Raw genomic sequence first — 26,247 nt, 5'->3', positions numbered from 1 at the left:
AAATTCTGAAAGAGATGGGAATACCAGACCACCTGTATGCAGGTCAAGAAGCAACAGTTAGAACTGGACATGGAACAACAGACTGGTTCCAAATTGGGACAGGAGTGTGTCAAGGCTGTATATTGTCACCCTGCTTATTTAACTTATATGCAGAGTACACCATGAGAAACGCTGGGCTGGATGAAGCACAAGCTGTAATCAAGATTTCTGGGAGAAATATCAATAACCTCAGATACACAGATGACACCACCCTTATGTCCGAAAGCGAAGAAGAACTAAAGAGGCTCTTGACGAAAGTGAAAGAGAGTGAAAATATTGGCTTAAAACTCAACATTCAGAAAACTAAGATCATGGCATCTGTTCCCATCACTTCATGGCAAATAGATGGGGAAACAATGGAAACAGTGAGAGACTTTATGTTTTTGGGCTCCAAAATCACTGCAGATGGTGACTACAGCTATGAAATTAAAAGATGCTTGCTTCTTGGAAGAAAGGCTATGACAAACCTAGACAGCATATTAAAATGCAGAGACGTTACTTTACCAACCACAGACAAAGCTATGGTTTTCTCAGTAGTCATGTATGGATGTGAGAGTTGGACCATAAAGAAGGCTGAGTGCCAAAGAATTGATGCTTTTGAAGTGCGGTGTTGGAGAAGACTCCTGAGACTCCCTTGGACTGCAAGGAAATCCAACCAGTCAACCCTAAAGAAAAACAGTCCTGATTATTCATTAGAAAGACTGATGCTGAAGCTGAAACTCCAATTCTTTGGCCACCTTATGGGAAGAACCAACTCATTGGAAAAGACTCTGATGCTGGGAAAGACTGAAGGTGGGAAGAGAAGGGGACAACAGAGGATGAGACGGTTGGATGGCACCGACTCCATGGACATGAGTTTGAGCAAGCTCCGGGAGGTGGTGAAGGACAGGGAAGCCTGGTGTGCTGCAGTTCATGGGGTTGTGAAGAGCTGGACATGCCTGAGGGCTCAGTTGTGTCCGACTCTCTGCAATCCCATGGACTGTAGCTTGCCAGGCTCCTCTGTCCATGGGGATTCTCTAGGCAAGCATACTGGAGTGGGTTGCCATATCCTCCTCCAGGGGATCTTCCCAACCCAGGGATCGAACCCAGGTCTCCCACACTGCAGGCAGATTCTTTACTGACTGAGCCACCAGAGAACTCTTCGTAATTCTCTGTGGTGATCTGAATGGCAAGGAAATCCAAAAGGAAGGAGATACCTGTAGATGTATGGCTGATTCATTTTGCTGTACAGTGGAACCTAACATAACATTATAAAGCAATTATACCCCAGTAGAAATAAATTAAAAAAAAAAAAAAAAAACTAGGCCAGGAAAATTCTGCATACTTTATCTTCATTTTGTAAGACTGGGAACTTAGAAGTTCTTCTCTCTTTTCCCCATGAACTCTGTGTACCTCCTGAAATATCAAAAACAGTCTGTTCAGTATTTCACAGTTCATATGATTTGCTAACCTCTGTTGATTATCACGAGTATTTCCCACTGGAAGTTTTATATTTAATTTCCAGATCTTCAAACTTAAGGCTCTGTCTCATTTCTTGCACCTGTAGGCATCAGCCTGTGTCTTTACCAGGGTCTCGGTCTTTCTCTTTGGAGACCGGGTCTATGCTCCTTCAGTTTTAGCCCTAAGTAAACACGTCGAGTCTTAGAAGCATTGAGACCTCTGTGATGATTCTCCAGACAGCTGGGTCTCCCACCATGCTTTTTTTCCTCCCACATTTCTGCATTAGTATGGTGGCCTATAACATTGCACGCGGTATTTGTCTTCTTAAGGAAAGAAGAAAGACCGAATGTTGGCCAGACTTTAAGGTGTGAATAGGCTGGAATGGTGGTTGAGCTTATGCCTTACAGATACTTCTGTCAAAGACTGGGGAGACAGGAAAGATGAACTGTCCAGGCTTCATCTTATCTCCCCTAGTAGGCCGCACTGCCCCCTGAACTCGCTCAAAAGGATCAAGTGAAACACCCCCCTAGTGAGGTTTCTATGTGAAATCCTCAGATAAGCTTCAGGGTGAAGCCAACCCAAACAATGACTTGATCTAAGGGGGAAAAAGACTTTTTAATTAAAGAAAAAAAAATTTTTTTTTGGCTATGTGTTGCCTGATATGATTATCAGTAGTATTTAAAACGAATTCCAGCTATGCTTCATATATTTATATTCTCATTTAAGCAAGCCCAGGGCACCAGCTGATGGAGTAAATTTATTTTTAATAGAATCACAGAATCTTAAATGCTTGAAAGCATTTCAGAAGCTGTCGCATCCAATCAGCCATCCCTTGAAGAAGTCTATCTGTTGCCCTCTCAGGCTTGCTAAAAGAATAAAGGAGCTTATTTATTTTTCTGCTGAATCCAAAAAAATATAGTTACAATTTTAAAGCACTGGGATTGTAAGAAAAATAAAACTTTGGTAAAATTAAGACTTCATTCTTCTGAAGGAAGGCAATTAGAGGCAGGCCATAAATATGTTTTTAACCCCTGGAGGCAAATAGAGCTGGAAAAAAAATGTATAAGTCACTTGTACAAGTACATATGTGATTATTCTGTCATAACATGTGCAATTAGTCTCAAATGCTTACTTTGTTCGATAGTTGGAAATATAAAAGCATAATGCATTTTATTACTATTGGGATTTATAGAGCATTTTAAATTTAATCTACTCTCCTTTCTTTATTTGAACGTACAATTGAATGAAATGTGAAGGCTGGGGGCTTGCTGTGGAGAAAGGAAAGAAGTGTGTGTGTTTTTTTGTGTGTCTTTGGTTCAGGTCAGCATCCAAAATTGCTGTTTTGATGTGGATAAAAATTGCCATTTTGATATGGAGCTTTCAAATGGTGCTTTAAATGAGAAATATACAGAATTCACATGCACATCCTGGCTTTGGAATTTCCAGCATGGACCTTTTCCACCTTTCTGAAGAAGGTTGCCGTTGGTGTGTTTGAAAAGTTTCAAACTGTGGGTTCTGCCGATTCCGCAGCACACACATTTTGTGCTCTGGGTCTTTCAAGTTCTGATATTAAAGTTATTCAAAGCTTAGAAATTTGTGTCCTGCTTTACACGCTGCATAAACGTAGTCATTTCTCCAATATGTGAACATTAACACACTCTGTAAAAGGTACAATTATTAAAGCCAGGGCAGAAATCAACAAACCCCACCAAAGGAATTTCTTAAAACTGGTATCATAAAATCTGTGCACGTTATGGATTTCATTAACATTTAACTCCCCAAGGATTCCCAATTGTATAACAACAGAAGTTCTTTAAATTTTAAATACCACAGACAGGAACAGTCTTTCACCTAAAACAGATGTAAGACCATCAACCTTGCCTTCCTATTGGTCCACAGATACAAAACTGGCTGGTAATTGATGGCTCCTTACTTGTTGTTATTTAGATTTCAGAATTGGAAACTTAGTAATATGTTTCCCATGAAAAGATAATAAGCAATAGACAGGTTTTCAAACACAGTTCCTTACTCTTGATTACTTTTGAAGTTTAAAAAAAAAAAAAAACAACTGTTGATTTATATACTACAAAAAGAAAAACTCAAACAGGTAAGTCAAGGTAAGGAACACACAGAGTCCTAGTGTAGAAGAGCTCATTTCACTCTTGTTTTCCCTGAATCTTGTCAATGATGACTGCTGAGTTTATCCTTGTGTTTCCTTTCCTTAGTCTCATCCTTATCAGTGCATTTTGAGACTCAGTTACGTCTGAAATAACATCTGTATTTATTTAGCTAAAAACAGTCCACTTTTAAAAGCTAAAAATAGTGAAGCTTTAAGATAAACAAGCAAGCAGGTTTATGATGGTATTTTCCTGCATAAAGTAAACAGATGCATTTGTATTTTTGGAAAACAAAAGAACTATGGTTCTGTTCAAACCCTATCTATGATAAGAGTTTGAAACGTGACAAAAACCAGCCAAGCAACCAGCAACTTTTTATTTCAAAATGCTGATCGGTTTGATTATTTTTAAAAAATGACTTGGTTAGGATATGTGGTATCTTCTACACCAGTGGTTTTCAACTGTGGATACATTTGCACCCAAATAGGACGTTTGGCAACACCTGAAGGTGTTTTTGGTTGTCATGACTGAGGGTGTGTGTGCGTATATGTGTGTCTTACTGACTTCTAGTGGGTGGAGGATTTTGCTAAATACCCTACAACACACAAGACAGGCCCCACAACAAAGAATTATCCAGTCCATAAGGTCAAGGCTGTCCAGACACAGAAACTCTGCTCTAGACAAAGTCCAATCATTTGTTTAAACTAAAGCTTCTGCAGTGACTGTTCGATTTACTAGATATCAGTCACTGAGCAGTAGCTGAGTAGGGATACACTGGCATTTAAATGCGGTTGCTTGGTCTTCAGATGCCATGTTCAGAAAGGATCCAAAATTCATTTTCTCATACTGTTACAACAGAGCGGGAGCAAAGAAGCGGGGGCCAGAATACTGAGATTCCAACCCACGTTCTGTCACGAACTTGCTCTGTGGTCTTGCAAATCACCTAATCCCTCTGAACGCATGCAAATTAAGGGATTTAGACAAATGAATGTTTGCACCTTTGTTTAATCATATTCTTAAAGTCAAGATATTCTGGAAACAAATAATAGAAACCTCTCCTCTAGAATTTAGCTATGAATGTTAGGTCCAGATAAACAACGCTGGTGTGAAACAATAAGAAACCAAAACAGCAGACAAAAGGGAAGGTTCACGCTCTACCAATGAACTTAATAAGGGTGCTCATGCTTAGTCACTCAGTCGTGTCTGACGGAGACCCCATGGACTGCAGGCTCCTCAGTGCACGGGGATTCTCCAGGCAAGGATACTGCAGGGGGTTGCTATGTCCTCCTGCAGGGGATCTTCTCAACCCAGGGATAGAAGCCAGGTCTCTCACCTTGCAGGTGGATTCTTTACTGTCTGAGCTACAGGGAAGCCCAATTTTAAGTGTAATTCTACCTGAACTGTTGTGGTTCTTTCAACACTGTCTTCCCAGTGATGCTTCATCATAAAAATCAAAGAGTCTTCTTTAAATGTCATACATTTTTTTAAAGTGTATTGACATGAAATACTAATCCTTTGACTGATTTTTAACATTAAGTGGTCAACTTAACCAAAATGGTTAAAGTCATCTCAATATTTTCCTCTGTGACAAAAGACAGCTGCTGCTGCTGCTGCTGCTGCTGCGTCTCTTCAGTCATGTCTGACTCTGTGCGACCCCATAGACAGCAGCCCACCAGGCTCCCCCGTCCCTGGGATTCTCCAGGCAGGAACACTGGAGTGGGTTGCCATTTCCTTCTCCAAAGCATGAAAGTGAAAAGTGAAAGTGAAGTCACTCAGTCGTGTCTGACTCTGTGCGACCCCATGGACTGCAGCCTACCAGGCTCCCCCATCCCTAGGATTCTCCAGGCAAGAGTACTGGAGTGGGGTGCCGTTGCCTTCTCCAGAAAGACAGCTAAAAATGTCTAAATAATAATTATGTCACATGTGCATTCTGTTTTTCCCCAATCACAGCCTCCTTCAAAAACCACAGAAACCTTGGAATTTCTTCTGTCTCTATATACCTCTCCTATTATACATTTCTTTCAAATGACTTTCTATAACACAAACCACCAAGGTATCAGAAAAAACATTAGGACAAGTCCCTTTGGAGACAATAACTTTTGGAATGCAAGCTTCCTGGCTGGAAACCCAGAGATAGCAAGTCTGTGATACATGAAAAGTGGGAGGTAAAGCATTTATTTTGTGCAGGGAATACAAGCCACTGCAGAACTAGGGTAAGAAAACCAAAGGCTCACCTGGGTGACTTTTTAAAAAAGCAGATTATCTCCCTTCCAGATCAATGTTTCCATTAAAATAGCAACTTAATATTAGTTGCACACACACAGAGCATACCTGGGGAATAAACATTCAGTTGAACAGCTGTATTTTCCCTAAATTTGCCAACATTATATTTTACACGTGTCATTCCACATTTAGGCAACCCAGTCAGCTATTTTCATCAGTTCTCTAGTAGCACATTTATAAAGCATTTTATTGCAGTTTCAGCAATTTACTAATGATCCGAATGAGAAAACGCCCCTCTGAAGAGTCTGGTCTGTAAGACCTGACTATATAGTCAGGATAAAATCAAGAAACTTTATAGTTGAGATAACATGTTCGCTCTGGATTGGTCCAATTCAAGCAGATTTTGAACACACATTATAAATCTGTTAGAAACTACTAGTTGTATGAAAATATCACTAACTATTTCATAAGAGATCCCTTTCCACACTCAACACATTCATATGAGAGAATGAAAGATTCATTCAAAAAAGTGGTGAAGGAAAGAAAATGAGATATGAAACTTGTGAAAATAAATGACATTCAAGAGCCTTAAGATAAATTTCTTCAGCTTCTACTTTCAATCTGGGGAAAACTTCAAAGATTACAACAAGGGTTTCAGATAACAAATTCTTCTAATCAAATAAACAACACTCATTTCTCCCACCTAAAATCCGATAAAAATGTGTCGCAGTGCTGTGTGTCAGAGTGAACATTTCCAAGAATTCACGGATTATTTCACTCCATTTGGCATGTCAAGGATGTCCAGATAGCTCTTTCTCAGCTCTTGACATCAGGTCCATGCCTTTAAATGATATTCTGTCTCGATTCTCGTTAAGTGTAAGTGAAAGTTGCTCAGTTGTGTCCGACTCTTTGCAATCCCATACAGTCCATGGAATTCTCCAGGCCAGATTACTGAAGTGGGTAGCCTTTCCCTTCTCCAGGGCATCTTCCCAACCCAGGGATTGAACCCAGGTCTCCTGCATTGCAGGCGGATTCTTTACCAGCTGAGCCACAAGGGAAGCCCCCATTCTTGTTAAAGAAGAATAATCCAGCTTCTGAATCATGATGGACCACCATGGAGGTTGCTGGTAGCAACAATTCACATTCCTGGGTGGATATGGAGGCGCCTGATGGTAGTGAACCTTGAAGACCCTCCTGGACTAAAAGGAAGATCTTGAGGCTGGGGGCTGGAACCTGGCGAGGGGCATGACAATTTCTTCTGTGACTCGTGAAGCCTTAAGACCTCCCCAAGCTTTTCACTTTGCTCAGAATCTGTACAGTTTACTGTACTGGACAGAGCAGGAAGTGAAAACCAAATCCTGACTTCTCTGCTGGTGGAGGGGTAAAGAATCTGCCTGCCAATGCAGAGGACACGGGTTCGATCCCTGGTCTGGGACGATCTCCCATGCCGCAGAGCAACTAAGTCCATGCACCACAACTACTGAGCCCTCCCACCTAGAGCCTGTGCTCTCCAACAAGAGCGTGACCCCTGATGGCCGCAACTAGACAAAGCCTGCCCGCAGCAACAAAGACCCAGCACAGCCAAAAATAAGTAGATAAATTTGAAAAACAAAAACAAAAAACCAAGTAGTAATTCCAACGAAGAGCTCTGCAAAGGCCAGCTACACCTGGGCCTGGCTCAGATCTGAACCTGAGCTTTGAGTCTCCAGCGGCCGCCTGCCCTCCAGCTCTCCAGGTGCCCAGAGACTCAAGTCCCAAGTCCGAGGAAGGAGGTCCTCTTTGGCTGTATGAGGCTGACTCTCCCCACAGGTTGTAGCATTCCCCAAATCGGGACTTGAGGAAACATTTAACCTCTCTGAGCTTGAACTTTCTCATGAGAAAATGAAGATTTAAAAAAACCTCTGGTCCACTTCACTTATACTTTAAGACTAAGATGGGACGTCTTAGTCTTAGCATCTGAAAAGAGGCTTTTAGACAGGGAAAATGCTATAGAAACATAATAAGGTTTTGTTGTTAGAATGTGTCTTAAAATGAATTTTAAAATTCTCCAAGAAACCTCAGGGTCGCTTGGATCTGACCAGCTTGAATGAGGGCACACACTTTCTTCAACCCCAGAGCTGTGGCTGTGAGTGAGTGAACCCTGAATGTGTGTGTGTGTGGCAGGCGGTGGGGGTTGTAGGCGTGTTTTGACTCAGTTCAGCTCATCTTCTTACACCAAGGTCTTTGGTTATCGGTGTCACTTTTCAAAGTTCCTTCAGTTAGAAAATGTGGAATATTATCCAAGGAAAATGCATATAAGGCCAAAGGAAAATATGGGAACAAGCTCCTGGAGGGGTTAGCATGAGTTCCTCTCTTCTGGAACTTTCCTTCTCCTCATCCCTTGGAATGAAGCAGAAAATGTAGTAAACAGAGACGGGGCTTGCTGAAGGATTCTTAAAGCTACAGAGGGTCTTCTCAGAGAGTTCTCTCTTCTATGGGATTAATCCATAATAGGGCTGAGGGACCAAACCAAGCAGGACGTGGTTTAGAAGCCAGCTGCTTTCTGCTCCTCTGGAATAAGTGAGGGCATGAATAATCTAGCACCAATCTTCCTGCCCGCCCGCCCCCCCCGCCACCCCCCGCCGCCAACAAAAGACAATGCTACCAAATTTGGAGACACGAAGAGTTTCAGCTTGAGTTGGTGTGTAAAGTAATTCTATTTCTAAAGTCATTAGAGGGTGTAGTAAGTAATCGATTAGTCCCTAGTGCCATTTTTATTTCTTCGGATCAACAAAGTTCATACTCCATCCAGGCATTATGTCTCTTGGCTTTTTTTTTTCTTCTCTTGTCTCCTGGCATTTTAATCAGGGAAAAGTCACAGTTGTTTTGAGGAAAGCGCTCCCAGGAGCTTTAATTAAAGCTAGAAGGACAAATCTGTTTACAGCACGGTGAACACCATCATTAATAAAACATCGAAATAATTAACGAATTAAATTCTGCTTTGTGTGTGAATGGCTATACTAGGATTTAGGATAACATGTCTTCTGATCAGACACATGTTCTATGCACTTAGTTTGCAGATGTGAAAAGAAAAATCTGAGCCTGCCTTTCTCCGAGATCCACTGTCTCTGGCAAGACTGCCAGAGCTTGAACGAGGAAGGCTATGTTACCTTTGTGCAAGAGTGCTAAGTCACTTCAGTTGTGTCTGACTCTTCGCAACCCATGGACTGTAGCTCACCACTCCATGGCAGGCTGCATGTGACCACATGAAAATGTCCAAGTCGGGACTTCCCTTCATGCTCCTCCTCACTACACAGCCCCTTGCCGGGTTCTTAAGCTTTCTGCCAGGCTCCTCTGTCCATGGAATTCTAAAGGCAAGAATTCTGGAGTGGGTTGCCATGCCATCCTCCACGGAGGATCTTCCCAACCCAGGGATCTCAAACCCACGTCTCCCGCAGCTCCTGCATTGGAGGTGAATACTTGACTGCTAAGCCACCTGGAAAGCTTAGGTTACCTTTATTTTATAGGAAAATAAAACTCAGTGTCAGCGAGGTTAATGGCTTGGACTCAAAGGATGTGCTTGAAAATTAAGAATTTTTTATAGCACCACTGATACACTGATTCCTCAGAATCCTTGACTGCTTAACCAGAAACAAAAAGAAGATAAAGATGAAATGAATAGAATAGTAAGATCAGTAGTTCTAGGATACAGACCAGAAAGGAATACTCTGGGGAAAAAAAAAAAGGTCAAAGCTCACAGAGTGATTAACTCTGCAATTGACAAGAGGAGGTTTTTGCCTCTCAGGATACCAAACGGCCTTCAGACCAGGATGTGACCACGTGAAAATGTCCAAGTCGGGACTTCCCTTCATGCTCCTCCTCGCTACACAGCCCCTTGCCAGGTTCTTAAGCTTTCTGCCAGACAACAGACCCCACAGGAAGCACCACAGAGGACAGCCACACCGGCGGTTAACGACGCATTGTTTTTTTATGTCACTCGGTAATTTCCTAAAGAAAACAATTGAACCAAAGACTGTTCCTGTCTTGAGGGAGAGTCAGGTTCCAGGGCTGCCTTATTAATTTAACACATGCAAGTGTTTGTCCTTGTTGCTACAGCAACATGTTTAGCGGGGTACAAAAAGAAAAAGGAAACAAATTCCATCCACATTCTGCTGTGCATACAAATGGGACTGTCCCGTGCGGAGGGTCCTCTGGGGGTGAGGGGGCGGGTAGGTGCCTCCTGCCCTGCGTCTCCCTTACGCTGTGCTTGTGGCTTAATTTATTAGGCATCCACCCAGTGAAAGCAACCAGCCCACTTCTTCTAAGGAGTTTCAGAAAATCTGGAAACATATGAAATTATTCATAATTAGGTGATGGGTGGATGATAAGATCTCCCACTATGTACACAGCCGCATCTAGCATGGCAATGAATTCGCTGAGCTCCTCGCCACCCTCCCTCCCCGGTAGGAGATAACGATCATTTTCCTTCCAGGTGAACTGTCGTTGACATTTACCTCCCAAAGGGATGGACGAGCAAAGGCCCCACATTCTCAGTTTAGAAACAGGACACCCCCAAACCCATCCCACGTGAGCCTTCTCAGCACGAGGAAAAGTACAAAAGGAGACCGATGCCTCACAGGATACACCTGAATGTATAGGAAGCAAGGACGAAGATGAAGCACATGGGGTCCAACAGACCCCGCCTCCAAACCTGATCACTAACCATGATCTCGGGGCATTTACTCATCTCTTCGAATCTCGGGCCCCTCATCTTAAAAATGAGGATAACTAGACCTCCATCACAGGGTTGCTATGAGGATTAAATAAAAATGTGTCAAGCACCCAGCTGAATTCCGGGCACAGAGTAAACACTCCGTACATGGCAACTATCCCGTGAATGACACGTGTCATTTGTGCTGGCACCAAATACTTCTATCTGTTCTCCCTCCCTCCCTTGCTGCCCATCAGAAGTTAAGTGTGGTCCTGGGAGGCACTCTGGCAATGAACGTGGTAAAGCACTCCTGAACAGAGTGTCAGAAGCCAGCCTGCTTGGCCATCCTCCCCGCCTCTTGGTGACAGGTTCTGGATGATGACTTTTCCCTCCACCTAAGTTCTGGTGTGAGAAGATGTGGGACAGACTGCTCCCGCCCCCCACCCCTCCCCTCACCCCCATACACACTGACCAGAGAGGGCTTCCCTGGTGACTCAGTGGTAAAGAATTCACCTGTGAATGCAGGAGACACAGGAGACCCAGATTTGATCCCTGGGGAAGATCCCTTGAAGAAGGAAATGGCAACCCACTCCAGTATTCTTGCCTGGGAAATCCCAAGGACAAAGGAGCCTTGCGGGCTACAGTCCACAGGGTCACAAAGAATTGGACATGACTGAATTGACTTAGCACGTACACAGGCACGCCAACCAGAGATGCGGGGGATACTATTGGCAAGAGGTAAACCTTCTTGCCTGGGGGGTTTTGGTTACTTAGCATATCTGAACCATTCTTTGATAGAGAGCTGAACCATTTGAGATTTTTCTTCTGGGGCCATCTTAAATGGCACCTGACTCCTAAGAGAGATGTAAACTCTATCCCACTGACAAATGTTTTGTGAGAGTCCATTCTGTCTCTACGCTTCTACTGACACAGAATTCCTTGCCCAGACGAATTGCTACCATTGCATTTTCCAAACTCATGCAAGACCACTGTCTCTAAATTATTGAGTTTTCTCCACGTCACCAAGAAGACAACTATATTACCATGCAAACTTGCTTAGCTCTGCAAAACGTAAGCACCCCTCTGAAGGCAAGTCAATCACACTGAATTGCTTACTGGTCGGGGGCAGGGGGGAAATCTCCAAGAGCTCTTTTGACGTAGGCAAGTTCATTTCATTTCTGACTTCATCTAGAGCTGGATTCAGTGATCCCAAGGTAACAGCCTCTTCTTTTCTCACCCTCTACACATTTCTCAGTGTTATCATTTTGAGGTTAGTGTGAGTTCAGCCTCCTGAAATAGGCCATTTCACTTTAAGTGTATGTTAAACTAATATTGACCTTTCCAAAGTAAAACAAAATCTGGTATTTGTGTTCAAAAGACTGAAACAGCCGTAGATGTAGAAAGGAGGGGATTAATCATCCTGGTATTTTTTCTTGCTTAGGAACTCTCCCTGGGAATTAGTCATTTTTATATATCTTGAAATGAGTGCAAGACAGGCTCTGCCTACACTCCTGAAAAGGAAGTCTGGATCCTTCAGCAAAAAATGTTGAATAATTTGCCCACAGTTGAACCCACACAGCCAGATATGATGTTTGATTTGACAATGGGTGAAAAAGTCAAGAACCTGAATATCAGGCCTTGGGTGAGAGTATCCAGACATCAAGGTTGGGCAAGTTTAGACTTTGGGAGTGAGGCCAGGGATGAGCTGGGAGACAAGTTCAGGTGGGGGTGCAGAGGAGGGGAGTCTGTGGAGGGTGGAAGGGTGAAGGCAAGCAGGGAGTATCAAAGTGGGGAAGCAGAACCAGCATCACTACTAAGGACGGAGATGTGTGCATTTCATATGTGTGCGCCTGTACGAAATCCAGACACCAACACCCACTGTCAAACCACTTTCTGGGCACATGCTACATGGACACCAGTGTGAGAAAGTAAACCTCAACCTCATTCTTCTCTTCTTCTACCCTGAGCAAACAAGCAAACAAAACACTTTATCAAACAATGACTTCATGCACACCTGCAAGTACAGTTAAGATATTTCATTAAGGAAATAAAAATCTGTTGAAGTAGGAAGCACATCAATAGAAAATGTGTAGCTGTTGGGAAAAAAAATTCGTATCTTTGAGTTGTTACCCAAGTGAGACATCTGTGCTCAGATTCTGTTGAGTCATATGCAAGTATCCGAGAAGCTAAATGGGTTTTCAGGGAAATCACCAGGGCTTTTCTCTGATCCTATGAATTCTGCAGAGTAATTACATTTGGTGTCTCCTTGTCCTTCTGGTTGGAAGGTCTCATGATGGCACGTTTTTTTCAACAACCTTTATAGACAATCCAGAAGCCACATACCTGGATCCACTCTCTGTAGGAATCCTCTCCCGGGGTCCATCCATTCTCAGGATAGTGGAGGCGGGAGCGTTCAGCAGACCAGTTGGTGCTGTACTGGGAAGAAGCTGTGATCTGGTCAGAGTGGATCTCTCCAGATTCCATGCCCAAAGCTTCCATACATTTGAAGTCTGAAGGGAAAAAACAATGATCCAAAGTCAGGAAAATGCAGGGGAACCTAAGATGCATTTTGATGTTCACACAAAATCTTACAAAAGATGACAGCAAGGGGCTTATTGGATTGTAACACTGATATGTGCATTTTCACAGCAAGAATTCTTCAAATCAAGGCTATAAAGATCTCATACTTGGGGCTCAGGGTGACATAAATATTATTAGAGACTTTTTAGGAAATGATGGATATTCTGATTTACTTTCAAAGTTAGCATATACAGATATGTCATATGCATACACATAGAGTTATATTTAAATAAAATTTTACTATTTCCTCTAAGACCTAATAAAAGTGAAAAAGACTCTTTGTCTATTTACAGCTCCTATCTGGTGGGCTGAGTAGAACTTAACTCTCTCTCTGTCTTTCAGATTCCTTAACACTGGCGCTCAGGCCTCCTCTCTCAGAATCCCCTGTGTTATTCCCCTGCCCTGACCTGGCCATAGTTAACAACACCACTAGTTTATCTGATTAATATACAAGAGTATCCATCAGGGGTAAACTGTAGTATCATAGGGTCCCAAAGACCACCACAGTTTTACAGCATAAACAGTAACATTCACAATAATGTCCATGAATCATAAATACATATATTCCATTAGGCCTCATATACTCTACAAAAAATGAAATATGAACTATGATATTGGGAAGTGAATAATTAAGTTCAGGAAAATGTGAATTCAAAGTACCAAAGTGCAAAAAAAAAAACCCTTCAGAGATTAAAGAGAAGGCTCTCAGCCATCCAGAAAAACCTCAACCAATGAAACATCTACATTTTCTGTATTTTCCAGCATAATTAATAATGTTTTATGGCATACAAGATTTTCTTTCACTGGTTTCACACTTTTAAGCTTTAGATTTGTTATTTGGAATATAAAATAGGCACAAAAATACATGAATGAATTAACCAAATAAATTAAGTACAAAGAAGATTTTGAAGTTTAATTGGCTTTTTTCCTTTTCTAGTAAGATCTGATAGAAAAGACATGAGCATATCTGTAAAAGAGGTCTCCAAACTCCCCTGCCTTTTCCCTATGCTTCGTGATAACCTAGCAGCTAAAACTGGAGAAGGCAATGGCACCCCACTCCAGTACTCTTGCCTGGAAAATCCCATGGACGGAGGAGCCTGGTGGACTGTAGTCCACGGGGTTGCCAAGAGTCAGACACAACTGAGCGACTTCACTTTCATGCCTTGGAGAAGGAAGTGGCAACCCACTCCAGTGTTGTTGCCTGGAGAGTCCCAGGGGCGGGGGAGCCTGGTGGGCTGCCATCTCTGAGGTCGAACAGAGTCGGACACGACTACAGCGACTCAGCAGCAGCAGCAGCAGCCAAAACTGATGAAACCCAAATCATTCATTGCTCTTCCAGGTTTCCTCCCTCAGGCCTTTAAAAAAGCTGGAGACCACATTGACTTTTGAGCAAGGACTGAGTTAGTCAAGCATTTTAATAAGATATAAAACCATATTACTTCTTTTTTCTTTTATGGAAAGTAATCACAGAAATTGAAACATACTTCTTTTACATGAATATCCACTTTCATTCATGTAAGAAAGACAAAAACAGCTTCTGCCAGGGTCTCTCCAAACCAAACTACCACGCACCATCCATTCTACCTGCCTGCCCATCAATGAACAATGTTGATACTGACGGGTCCTTATTATTAGAGATCAATACCTGTGCTTCCCAGACTCTCAATCCAATACACACTGGAGGGTGCCAGGTAGGTGGTCTGGTCATATTTCATTGTTTCTAGGTGCAGTTTTGGCATTTCCCAATTTTTCTCACATAATTTCAGAGGTTTACAAGCAGCCTTCTCACACATAATTTTCTTAAGAAAGCACCCCAAATAGTTCTTTCTGTTGATATTCATAAAAACCATTTTAAAAAGAGAGAGAAACACTTGGCACTCCAACTCACAAAACACATCTTTAGTGTTTCATAGAGCTGCAGGTCTGTGAGGAGGAAGAGCAGAGAATATTTAAGGCAGGGCTTTGCAAGAGGCATCAATACTGACCTTCTGAAACACTACTCTGCAGGACACTGTAGTTTGCCGAGAAGCCTTCTTTGGCTATGGCACTGTCCGTGTAGAACACCATGGACAGGATGCCTGATGACGAGAGGATTCGACCTGGTGTCTTCTGCCCACAGTATCGCCCAATGTGGGGACCAACTGCAGAAGGAGAAATGCAGAGACTGTGAAAACACCTTTTCTGCTGCAGCTCATGCCAGCAAAACCATTTGCAGACATGGGTCCCAGTGGAACCCAGAAGTGTTTTCTTACCCAAAGCAAGCCTTCCCTGGTTAATTGGTTTGCGGTGAACATACTGGATCAGGTTTGTGGAGGATTTCAAGTGTTGTCAGAAGGGCAATGACAGGCGTAACCACATTCCCCAGTGAGCAGGACTGTTTTCAGGAACAAAATCGAAATACTGGCTTCGATTGTAAAGGAGATTTGAGCTGCCAAGTGCACCCTGGCATTTATCTCCAGGACCACATGGTACACACGGTCCAGCGCCCAGCACCTCCGCCAGGCTGTGATCACCCAGAGAGGGTTCTTGGAGTTGCCTGTTGTCCCTGCCCCCAACCTAGGAGGGGATCCTGGGAAAAGTCCTGGAACAGAGAGGTCCTGGCAACAGAGCAGAACCAAGGTCTGACCCCACCTTGGGTAACCCCCACTTTCTTCCTCTTTCAGTCCTGGAGCCTCATTATGATAAACATCACAGACTTAGACAAGTGACAGTGGGTGATGTATCTGAAGACCAATAATTGTAATAATTAGCAAATTTACAAACTATAGATATCAGTATACATACTAGCAAACTGTAATCAAAACAAAGGAAAAATGCATCTTTTTGACTTCTGTTTTTCATATCCCAAACCTTAGAGAGGTGACTGCATGGTACTCGTGTCCAGTGGACAAGAGAGGACCCAAATCAGCCATCTGACTGCACACCAGGAAACGGGCAGTAACGGAGGCAGAGAAAGACTGGGGACACTGACGAACTTGTGATAGAGTCAAATTGTTATTTGGCTTAAACTGGCCAGTCCTTTGTTGAAGTGCTTTCACACCAACTGTGGCAATTCAGGAACTGTAAGTTGCCTTATGGACAGTGCAGAAGCCCTCTGGGCTTGGAGAATCTTTTCATTTCCCTGTATAGATCAGCAGCAAGACCAAAAAAACAAAAACAAAAAACCCTCCTCTTTCTCTAGAATTTTATTCATCGCACATATGGTAAAAACATACCAGATGGTTTGGGCTTAGAAGGATAATCTGGTATAGACCATTTCCCCCTCCAAGAAATCCATGGTTCTGTGCATTTCAACTAAGAGTTATTGCTTTGTTCAAGGAGGCATGGTAGGTGGACTTTTCTCTGGAGGGATGGGTCGTGGGCAGGGGTGTGGGGTTCCAAGGCCAGTGTGTGCCACTTAGATGCAGAAGGCGGCTGGTGAGGGCTGGGAGAAGCTTCATGTGTGATTGAGAAAGCACACCCCATAAGATCTGGCCTACCTGGAGCCCCACGTGCCTGCTGAGTTCCTGGCCAGTGGCTGTCTGAACACCCTGCTTTACAGAGTGATCAAATCCTGGGCTAAGAGGTTTTTAGTTCCTGGCCAACCATCTTTAAAAATTAAAAGGAAAGGAAAGAAAAAAAAAAAAACTAAACCAAAGTGGTCGACTATTTGAATTAGTGCAAAATGCTAAGTTTGAATAGCTGATAACTTCTCCATGTGCCCAAAGTAATGGATCTGCCAAATTCTGTCATCCTTCACTCTCCAGCACCCAAATATTTGTGTGTGTCAACCACTGTATTATGAAGAAGACAAGGAGGCTCCTCATTTAGGTGATGGATAGAGATGATTCAAAGGGCACCACAGAGTCCTGGAGAGTGGGGCTCTGCAGAATGGCTGGGGGAGGTCATGGTATCAAGTTTCCCAGTTGGCAGAAGACAGCCTCTCAGAGGAAACTCTCACTGATTTTTGTTTCTCTCCAGCTTTAATCCTGGCCTCACATTCTCCTACCCCAAGTGCTGTCTCTTGGCCAGGCTTTCTTTATTCTGAATGTGGCCCTGTCACCAATTCAACACTCTCCCCTTCCCCTGTGGGGTGCAAAGCTGCCAGAAACATATGAAAATATCTCACTAGAGCCATAGACTCATAGACTCTCTGCCTTCCTCAAAAGGAATCCCATTTCTGGTCTGCAGTCTTAATGGGAGGCTGGATCATGGAAAAAGGAAGAGAGTTCCAGAAAAACATCTATTTATGGTTTATTGACTATGCCAAAGCCTTTGACTGTGTGGATCACAATAAACTGTGGAAAATTCTTAAAGACATGAGAATACCAGACCACCTGATCTGCCTCTTGAGAAACCTATATGCAGATCAGGAAGCAACAGTTAGAACTGAACATGGAACAACAGACGGGTTCCAAATAGGAAAAGAAGTATGTCAAGGCTGTATATTGTCACCCTGCTTATTTAACTTATATCCAGAGTACATCATGAGAAACACTGGGCTGGAAGAAGCACAAGCTGGAATCAAGGTTGCCGGGAGAAATATCAATAACCTCAGATATGCAGATAACACCACCCTTATGGCAGAAAGTGAAGAGGAACTAAAAAGCCTCTTGGTGAAAGTGAAAGAGGAGAGTGAAAAAGTTGGCTTAAAGCTCAACATTCAGAAAACTAAGATCATGGCATCTGGTCCCATCACTTCATGGGAAATAGATGGGGAAATAGTGGAAACAGTGGCAGACTATTTTTTTGGGCTCCAAAATCATTGCAGATGGTGATTGCAGCCATGAAATTAAAAGACACTTACTCTTTGGAAGGAAAGTTATGACCAACCTAGATAGCATATTAAAAAGCAGAGACATTACTTTGCCAACAAAGGTCCGTCTAGTCAAGGCTATGGTTTCTTCAGTGGTCATGTATGGATGTGAAAGTTGGACTGAGAAGAAGGCTGAGTGCCGAAGAATTGATGCTTTTGAACTGTGGTGTTGGAGAAGACTTGAGAGTCCCTTGGACTGCAAGAAGATCCAACCAATCCATTCTAAAGGAGATCAGTCCTGGGTGTTCATTGGAAGGCCTGAGGCTAAAGCTGAAACTCCAATATTTTGGCGACCTCATGCAAAGAGTTGACTCATTGGAAAAAACTCTGATGCTGGGAGGGATTGGGGGCAGGAGGAGAAGGGGACAACAAAGGATGAGATGGCTGGATGGCATCACCGACTGGATGGACATGAGTTTGGGTGAACTCTGGGAGTTGGTGATGGACAGGGAGGCCTGGCGTGCTGCAATTCATGGGGTCACAAAGAGTTGGACACGACTGAGCAACTGAACTGAACTGAACTGAGAGTCTAAATATCTACTTCTGCTTTATTGACTACGCCAAAGCCTTTGACTGTGTGGATCACAACAAACTGTGGAAAATGGGAATACCAGACCACCTGACCTGCGTCCTGAGAACTGTATGCAGGTCAAGAAGCAACAGTTAGAACTGGACATGGAACAACAGACTGGTTCCAAATTGGGAAAGGAGTACATCAAGGCTGTATATTGTCACCCTGCTTATTTCACTTATGTGAAGAGTACATCATGCTAAATGCTGGGCTAGATGAAGCAGAAGCTGGAATCAAGATTGCTGGGAGAAATATCAATAACCTCAGATACACAGATGACACCACCCTTATGGGAGAAAGTGATGAGGAACGGAAGAGCCTCTTGATGAAAGTGGAAGAGGAGAGTGAAAAGTGGCTTAAAACTCAACATTCAAAAAACTAAGATCATGGCAACCAATCCCATCACTTCATGGGAAATAGATGGGGAAACAATGGGAACAGTGCCAGATTTTATTTGGGGGGGCTCCAAAATCACTGCAGCTGTGAAATTAAAAGATGCTTGCTCCTTGGAAGAAAAGCTATGACCAACCTAGACAGCATATTAAAAAGTAGAGACATTACTTTGCTAACACAGGTCTATCTAGTCAAAGCTATGGTTTTTCCAGTAGTCATGTATGGACGTGAGAGTTGGACTATAAAGAAAGCTGAGCGCCGACGAATTGATGCTTTTGAACTGTGGTGTTGGAGAAGACTCTTGAGAGTCCCTTGGACTGCAAGGAGATCCAACCAGTCCATCCTAAAGGAAATCAATCCTGAATATTCATTGGAAAGACTGATATTGAAGCTGAAATTCCAATACTTTGGCCACCTGATCCGCTCCTTGGAAAAGATCCTGATGCTGGGAAAGATTGAAGGCAGGAGTAGAAGGGGTCAACAAAGGATGAGATGGTTGGATGGCATCACTGACTGGATGGACATGAGTTTAAGCAAGCTCCGGGAGTTGGTGATGGACAGGGAAGCTTGGTGTGCTGCAGTCCATGGAGTCGCAGAGTCAGACACGACTGAGCAACTGAACTGAACTGAACTGAGAGTCTATTCATCTTCCCTCACTCTTTCCCCTCATTTAAATTCCATTGTTGTGGTTTCATAACTTTCTTTTTCTTATGTTTGTGGGCAAACTTTTACAGCCTTAATCCTTGAGGTCGTTCTCGACTTGCCAAAGCCACTGACCTTACCAGGAATACGAGCACACAAGGGAAGCTTGCAGTCATCCCCGTTCCCCTCCCCCCTGCCAGCTCTGGCTGTCTCCCCTCCCCTCCACCATCACCCAATTCCCCTGGGGATGGCGGGAAAGGGGGTCTCTTTGAAAGAGCAAACAGAAGAGAACTTGTCTAGTGCAGACTCATAATTTAGAGAGTCTCCATGACTCACTGGTTTATAATGTTGAAGACATGCCTGGTAAATCTGCCTTCTGTCCTTCTGAACATCGCCCCCGGACACCAGCATGCAGCTCTCTTTAGGAACCCTCAAGACTGGAGAGTGAAAGGCTTTTTCGACTATAATACAAAGAAGTATTGAATTTTCCTGAACAACAGCGAGACCTTAGCCTAGCAAGCTAATGCAATATTGATCTGAGCTGGAGCGGCTGCAGGACCCTGATCCGTCTTATGTGTGTGCTCATTTGTGGATTTACATGATCGCAGCTCTTGGGTTCCCTAGTTCCGTTATGGTGGAGCCAAAGAGCAAGGCGATGAATGCCAGCTGTCCCCAAAACAGAAGTATAATTCAAAAATGGGATGCCTGGAGAATTTAAAACACAGGCATCGAGCTCTCTCTTCAGGGAGAGCAGGCCTACGATGACCGTTGCTTCTCAGGTGTGAAGGCAACACTGTATTTGTGCTGCTTGAAAGAGGAAACGGCAAAACCCCATTCTTTGTATTCTTCCCACTAATCCTTCCATTAATTAGAACTCTACCTAAGAACCAGACAATTTGGCTTTCTGCCACCTTTTTATGAGGAAAAATAGGCAACAATCTACTATAAAGAGGTACTATTAAAATAAGGTTTTTTTGAATAAATAAACACAAAAGGGGATCATTTTAAACAGGTACAAGATCAGCCAAGTCTATTTTTCTTAAAGTAAACCTTTTAGTGGAGAATATCTGGATTTTGCAACTTTTCCCCAGAAAGAAGAATTGGCACAATTTATGTCATTTATATTTTGGAAGGTTTATATCACTGATATTTCATATTTATATCATTGATACTGTATATTTATATTTTAGAAGGTTATTTTTAACATAAAATTCCATCTAGCTTTGATGAAGCTTATCCCTAAAATCATCATAATAATTCCTAATAATTTGGGGAGTGTAGGTCACAGAGCATTTCCAGCTCTATCCCCAGCCTGGATGGAGGGCTGGCTTCATGGGCATCCAGGTGCTGTGAACTAGGCATTCACATTTGGCCCCATAATTCAGCACAAGCATCTGCAGGCACACTTAGTTCATGGCTCTGAAACTATGTGTAACTTTCACCAATGACTCCAGAGCTGTTAGTTTTGAATCTATGGAGCTTCAAAGAGACTGCTAGCTGGAGAAGTGGGGTTCTCCACGTGCATGTCTCGTATCTCACAGTTTGGAGCAAACTGCTTCTCTTCGAAGTCAAGTTGAATCGCTTTCAATTACTTGTCGTCTAACTCGGTGTCTATGATAAAATGCCGCATAAAATCACTTGATGGGTAAAAGCCTTCAGTGCCTTCTGGTTGGTTTTTTTTGGAAAGGATATCAAAGAATAAAAGTGATTTTGCTGGCAAGGAAATCTGTATGTTGAACTACGATGACAAACAAGTTCCTTGTGCCACTGACAAAAAAACCCAGGAGGACACACTCTCATTTTGCCTGAAAAAGAGTGCACTCTGATGCTGGCATAGACAAGATGAGGCCAGGTGAACACAAACAAATATACAATCACATTTTTCTAATTCCAAAGACAGTTTTCTCTAGGAATAAGTCAATTCACCCAAAACATGGGTGAATTGCAGGCTGACAACCCATATTGTTAATTGTTCTTCACTTCAATGCAATGATTTTCTAGAGCCAGAAAATTACTACTTTGGAAAACCCCTGACACTAATAACAATGCTCTCCTTTCTACATAAGTTGGTTGACTGGACCTTCTTTTCAGATGTCAATTTAAATATAAGTTCTAGAAAGGAAGGCTGCAAATTTGGGTTTTGAACAAATAAACCCATTATTAAATGTTCCAACTATTATTGCAATACTATTATAATATTGTTTTCCTAATTACTGGATTGAATACTTGGAAATCAATCAGAGCTCTGTTTGGACAAATCTCATTCCTTAATGAGGGAGTTTCAATAAAATCATCATAATCCTATTTAGATGGTTAAATAAAGGAAAGAAGAGACTCAACTAATGATAACTCACCCATTTGCTCCAATGACATAAGCTTTCTCTAAACCTAGATTTTCTCTAGTGCTGTTTACCACTAAGGAACAGGGCTGAACTGAGTGACACCGATCACTTAATGTCATTTCTAAGAAAAAGGCAATCTCTTTCACATATTAGCTTTCGTTCACAATTTACTTAAATAGTCTTCCTTCCATCCGATAATATCATCTGACTATTTTATAGATAGTTCCAAATCTCTAACTGCATGATTTGTAAGAACTTCTAAGCTGCCCTTTCTGATCTGTGTAGAGTGTGTTCTCCAGAGAAATCTTACTATTAAACCAGACTAAACACAAGACTAGCAATGCAGCTGCAACAAATTATTTGATATTATCTCCCTCTGTTCAGAATTTGGGTGTGTATTTTTGCCATTCACCTTCTAATTCATAAGGACTGAAATGGAAAACTAATTTAGCTGGCCACATGGTTACTTCTCCCACCTCCTTCAAATCTGGCTCATTTTCTTAATAAGACCTAACCTGACCATCCTATAAAAAAAAATTCCACCCATTTTTTTCTCTTTACCTTCATTTTTTTCATGCCTTTATTCTATTTTTTCTTCTTTTCCTTTTTTTTTTGTTTATAGCACTTCTCACCTTCTAACATCCCATGCACGTGATTCAATTGTCTGTAATGTGCACTGTTTATTACCTCATTCCCTCTGATAGAATCTAAATGAGGCATCCATCTTTGCTTTGTTTGCTAAGAGATTACTACAGCGCCTGGTACGTGGCAGATGCTCACTAAGTATATTTTTTGAATGGATGATGAACTCAGGTGATGTGAACAACGTGTACCAAGGATGTGTGCCAATCGGATTTGATTCCCCAAAGATAAAAATTCCCTAGAGAGCAGACAAGGAATCCATCTCAACTAGGAACATCCAAATGCTCTCCTCCCTCCTTTCTGAGATTTCTAAATGTGGTAGCAGAGTGGGTGTATAGTTCACTGTGAAAATTTTAGCAGGGACTTAACCTCTCTGATTCTCAGTCTCTGCATTCGAAAAATGACTGACTTCATTTAATGGATGTCTTAAGAGCTCATCTTCTGATGAGTTTATGAATTAATAGCCAGTAGGCAAGCCAATGAAATGAGAAAAATACTTCAGTCAGGAAAACCATGGGTTGCTTCCAATTTTCCCATAGAAAAGGTTATGAGACCTTGCAGAGTCTTTTATGGCCTCTGTTTCCTTATCCGCAAAATGAAAGCATTAGACTAGAAAATTACCAAGTCTTTTTAGGCTCAAATATTTCATCACCGCTCTGCATAAAGAAAATTGCTGTTTTTCTTCCTCCTTTTGAGCTACTTTTTAAAGTGATGCATGTATATGATGCTTGTAAAAGGATCCCGGGGCCCTTCCCCTAGATCCTTCCCCTTTGGGGTGCTTTGTGCTGTGCTTACCATCGGGGAATCCATCCCAGATTTCTAGCCGGTCATAGCGACAAAACACCCCCCCGGGAGGATTCGAGTCAGGCTCCAGGTCAAAGCTTTCAAATTCCAGGATAATCTCTGACATCTTTGGTGCAAAGATAATATAGGTGCATTCTAGGCTGTTGGGATATTTTTCAGGGAATCCGGGGGACTTTATTACCCCACTAGGCATTGTGTAGTTCTGGGAACATTCGGGACCTACGAGTGAAAGAAAAAAAGAAGCAGAGTGAAAATTCCACTTAAATAACCTGGGCAAAGACAGTTTATCTTTCCAATAAAAGCCCACCGTTATCATCATTGTCCTAATCACTCATTACTCAGCCTTTTCACAGTGGTGATATATATGGAAAGTCGAGTTAAGATTTATTGCATTCACCTTCGTTTTCCATCTGTGTGGAGCAATTTACAAACTTCTGCTGTTGCAGAGGGGAGAAGAAATGACAAATACAAAATCATGTGGGAACAATGAATGAGTAAGCTACAGAAATCTCGACAGAGCCCTCGAGAAATAATTATAGCCCCTTCAATCTTAAATCTTTAAATCTTGAGGCTGACAGCTCTTTATTGGTAAAATAGAACATTTACAAAGCCGAGGGAGAGAATCCAGTGGAGGGAATTTGGGTTTCAGATTCCTCCACCAGTGACTCAGTAATTCTGCCAGATGTGACCTTTGCCTCCTTGACAAACTAAATGTGAAAGGTAATTCGTACATGTACGCAGGGTGAGTGACTCATTCGGAATGGTGTTGACACAGGTGTGCCAGTAAAGTGTGGCTGTTAGTGGGGGCATGATAAACTGGGATGCAGGTCCTGTGGCTCCAAGTCACCTGATACCAATGTTGACATCCTAACCTTCCCCAACATACAGTGCAGGAGGGTGTGTGTGTGTGTGTGTGTGTGTAATGTATTTATTTATAATGTGTCATTTAAATGACAGTTCAGTGTTATCAAGACTACAAATTATGGCAATTCGTAATTTAGGTTGGTTCAGAGCATGCATACAGTTGTTGCAAGTCAACCTTATGAATACATAAAGGACCACAATTTCAGTTCATGGAACTGGCAGTGAATAGGGTGCTGTCCACCACACAATTGAAAATGGCCCATCCACACAGACTATCAGACTATCCACGCCAGCCTATCAGTTCTGCCCCTTATCGCCACCACAACTGTGGTGATTGTCCAAGAACTCTTAGGCAGTCTGGTAAACAGAGATGACTTGACCTTTCTGAATCTCAGGATCCAATCTGGGGATGTTTGGTTAAACCATTCTTTTTTTAAAAAAAAAAGTATTTACTTATTAATTTGACTGTGTTGGGTCTTAGATGCAGCCCGTGGCATTTTCATTGCGTCGTGTGGGATCTTTCATTGTGGCCCATGGACTATTGAGTTGCAATGCACAGGCTTAGCTGCTCTGCAACATGTTGGACCTTAGTTCCCAGAACATGGATCAAACCTGGGTCCCTTGCATTGCAAGGTGAATTCTTAACTACTGGACCACCAGGGAAGTCCCAGTTCAACAATTTTTTTCCAGGGCTATTGTCGCACTGATGGGGACTCTGCAAGGGCATATAAGGATTCAGGTCCAAATAGGGAAGCTTGCGGAGCTTGTTCTTAACTAAATATTCTTCCAAAGTGCCAAGTACTAAAGGCAACATGTTTGGCATCAATATACATTAAATTTAACTAACAGATCTCTATTTTTAGTGGTGAGGGCTATTAAGTTCACTCTCTACCTCAGTGCATCTGGCAGAATGTTGAGAAAACAAATCAGTCTCTTTCTCCCCATGCATATATTAGCCATGGTCCTGGAGATGCAGAAGACTACTTAGTAGATGGCACAATAAACCTGGTCTGTAGAGGTCTGAGTTGAAGAAATACCTCCCAAATCCTTCTATGATGGGGCTCATCCTTCAACACAATGGCTTCAAATGCTTATCTATTCAATTCTGGTTAAAAAAATTATTACCAAGTGGCATTTTTGTCATGTCAGCTTCAAGTAAAGAGATTGTGGAATGTGCTATATAATTTCTAACATGTTTCTAAGCTATTTGGTGGTATCTGAGATAACAGTAACTATGCCAATTTGTCATTAATTCAAAAGTCATTCATTCATATATAGTTAATTGGGAACCCTTTAGAATTTTATTTCCAAGATGTAGGAACAGAGACCCTGAAGACCTTCAACCTCCTCCCCAGGGCTTTGGCTGGCAAAGCAAACAGCATAGTTTAATGCAGTTTCCAATATTTTCTCCTTCTTCAAAAGATAAAATTATACAGTTGTGGTTAAGATTTAATATAAAAAAACACCAACGGAATTAAGGGCGCTCTTTCAAAATCAAATAAATTCCAATGCTTTCACCTATATCCTTGTCATGTCAGATTCCTTTGGAAGCTGGCCCAGGTTTTCTCAGGGCTGGGGACATTGTGGGCTTCCCAGGTGGCACCAGTGGTAAAGAACCTGCCTGCAAATGCAGGAGATGTAAAAGACGTGGGTTTGATCCCTGAGCTGGGAAGATCCTTTGGAGGAGGGCAAGGCAACCCACTTCAGTATTCTTGCCTGGAGAATCCCATGAACAGAGGAGCCTGGCGGGCTATGGTCCATAAGGTTGCAAAGAGTTGGACACAACTTGGCACGCGTGCATGGGGACATTCCACAGGGAAGTGGAAGCAAGCTGCATGGAGCACCAAGAGATCTGAGTTTTACTGCCTTGCTAACCTGCTGTGTAGCCTTGGTGACCTCGTAATCTTCCTGATCCTCAGGTTCTGTGCATCACACATGAGAAGTGGGCTTTAGGGTTGGAAAATAAAGCCTTTCAAACCCAAAGCTGCTTCTGTAACGTCTTACTTTCTCCATTAGACATAACATTTGTTTTAATGAGCTCCTTCTTCTTTATCGTACAAGCTTGCCACCGTGGAGGGAGCACTTCCCCCAATGGATGATGGCAG

General features: G+C 42.5%; 1 protein-coding gene across 4 annotated transcripts in view; it reads right to left on the bottom strand.

The window, feature by feature from the left end:
- Positions 1 to 26,247, bottom strand: part of NRP1 (neuropilin 1) — a 146,238-nt gene that overhangs the window by 59,703 nt on the left and 60,288 nt on the right. For all 4 annotated transcript variants that reach the window (XM_068986845.1, XM_068986848.1, XM_068986847.1 and 1 more), the window contains exons 4-6: positions 23,270 to 23,497; positions 15,075 to 15,230; positions 12,853 to 13,019 (exon numbers count right to left, since the gene is read on the bottom strand). In XM_068986845.1, coding sequence (XP_068842946.1) covers positions 12,853 to 13,019; positions 15,075 to 15,230; positions 23,270 to 23,497 — 551 coding nt within the window. The remainder of the gene's footprint in view (positions 1 to 12,852; positions 13,020 to 15,074; positions 15,231 to 23,269; positions 23,498 to 26,247) is intronic.

The sequence above is a fragment of the Capricornis sumatraensis genome, chromosome 15 (assembly GCF_032405125.1).
Source record: "Capricornis sumatraensis isolate serow.1 chromosome 15, serow.2, whole genome shotgun sequence".
Lineage (NCBI taxonomy): Eukaryota > Metazoa > Chordata > Mammalia > Artiodactyla > Bovidae > Capricornis > Capricornis sumatraensis.
This window is presented reverse-complemented; position numbering and strand designations above follow the sequence as displayed.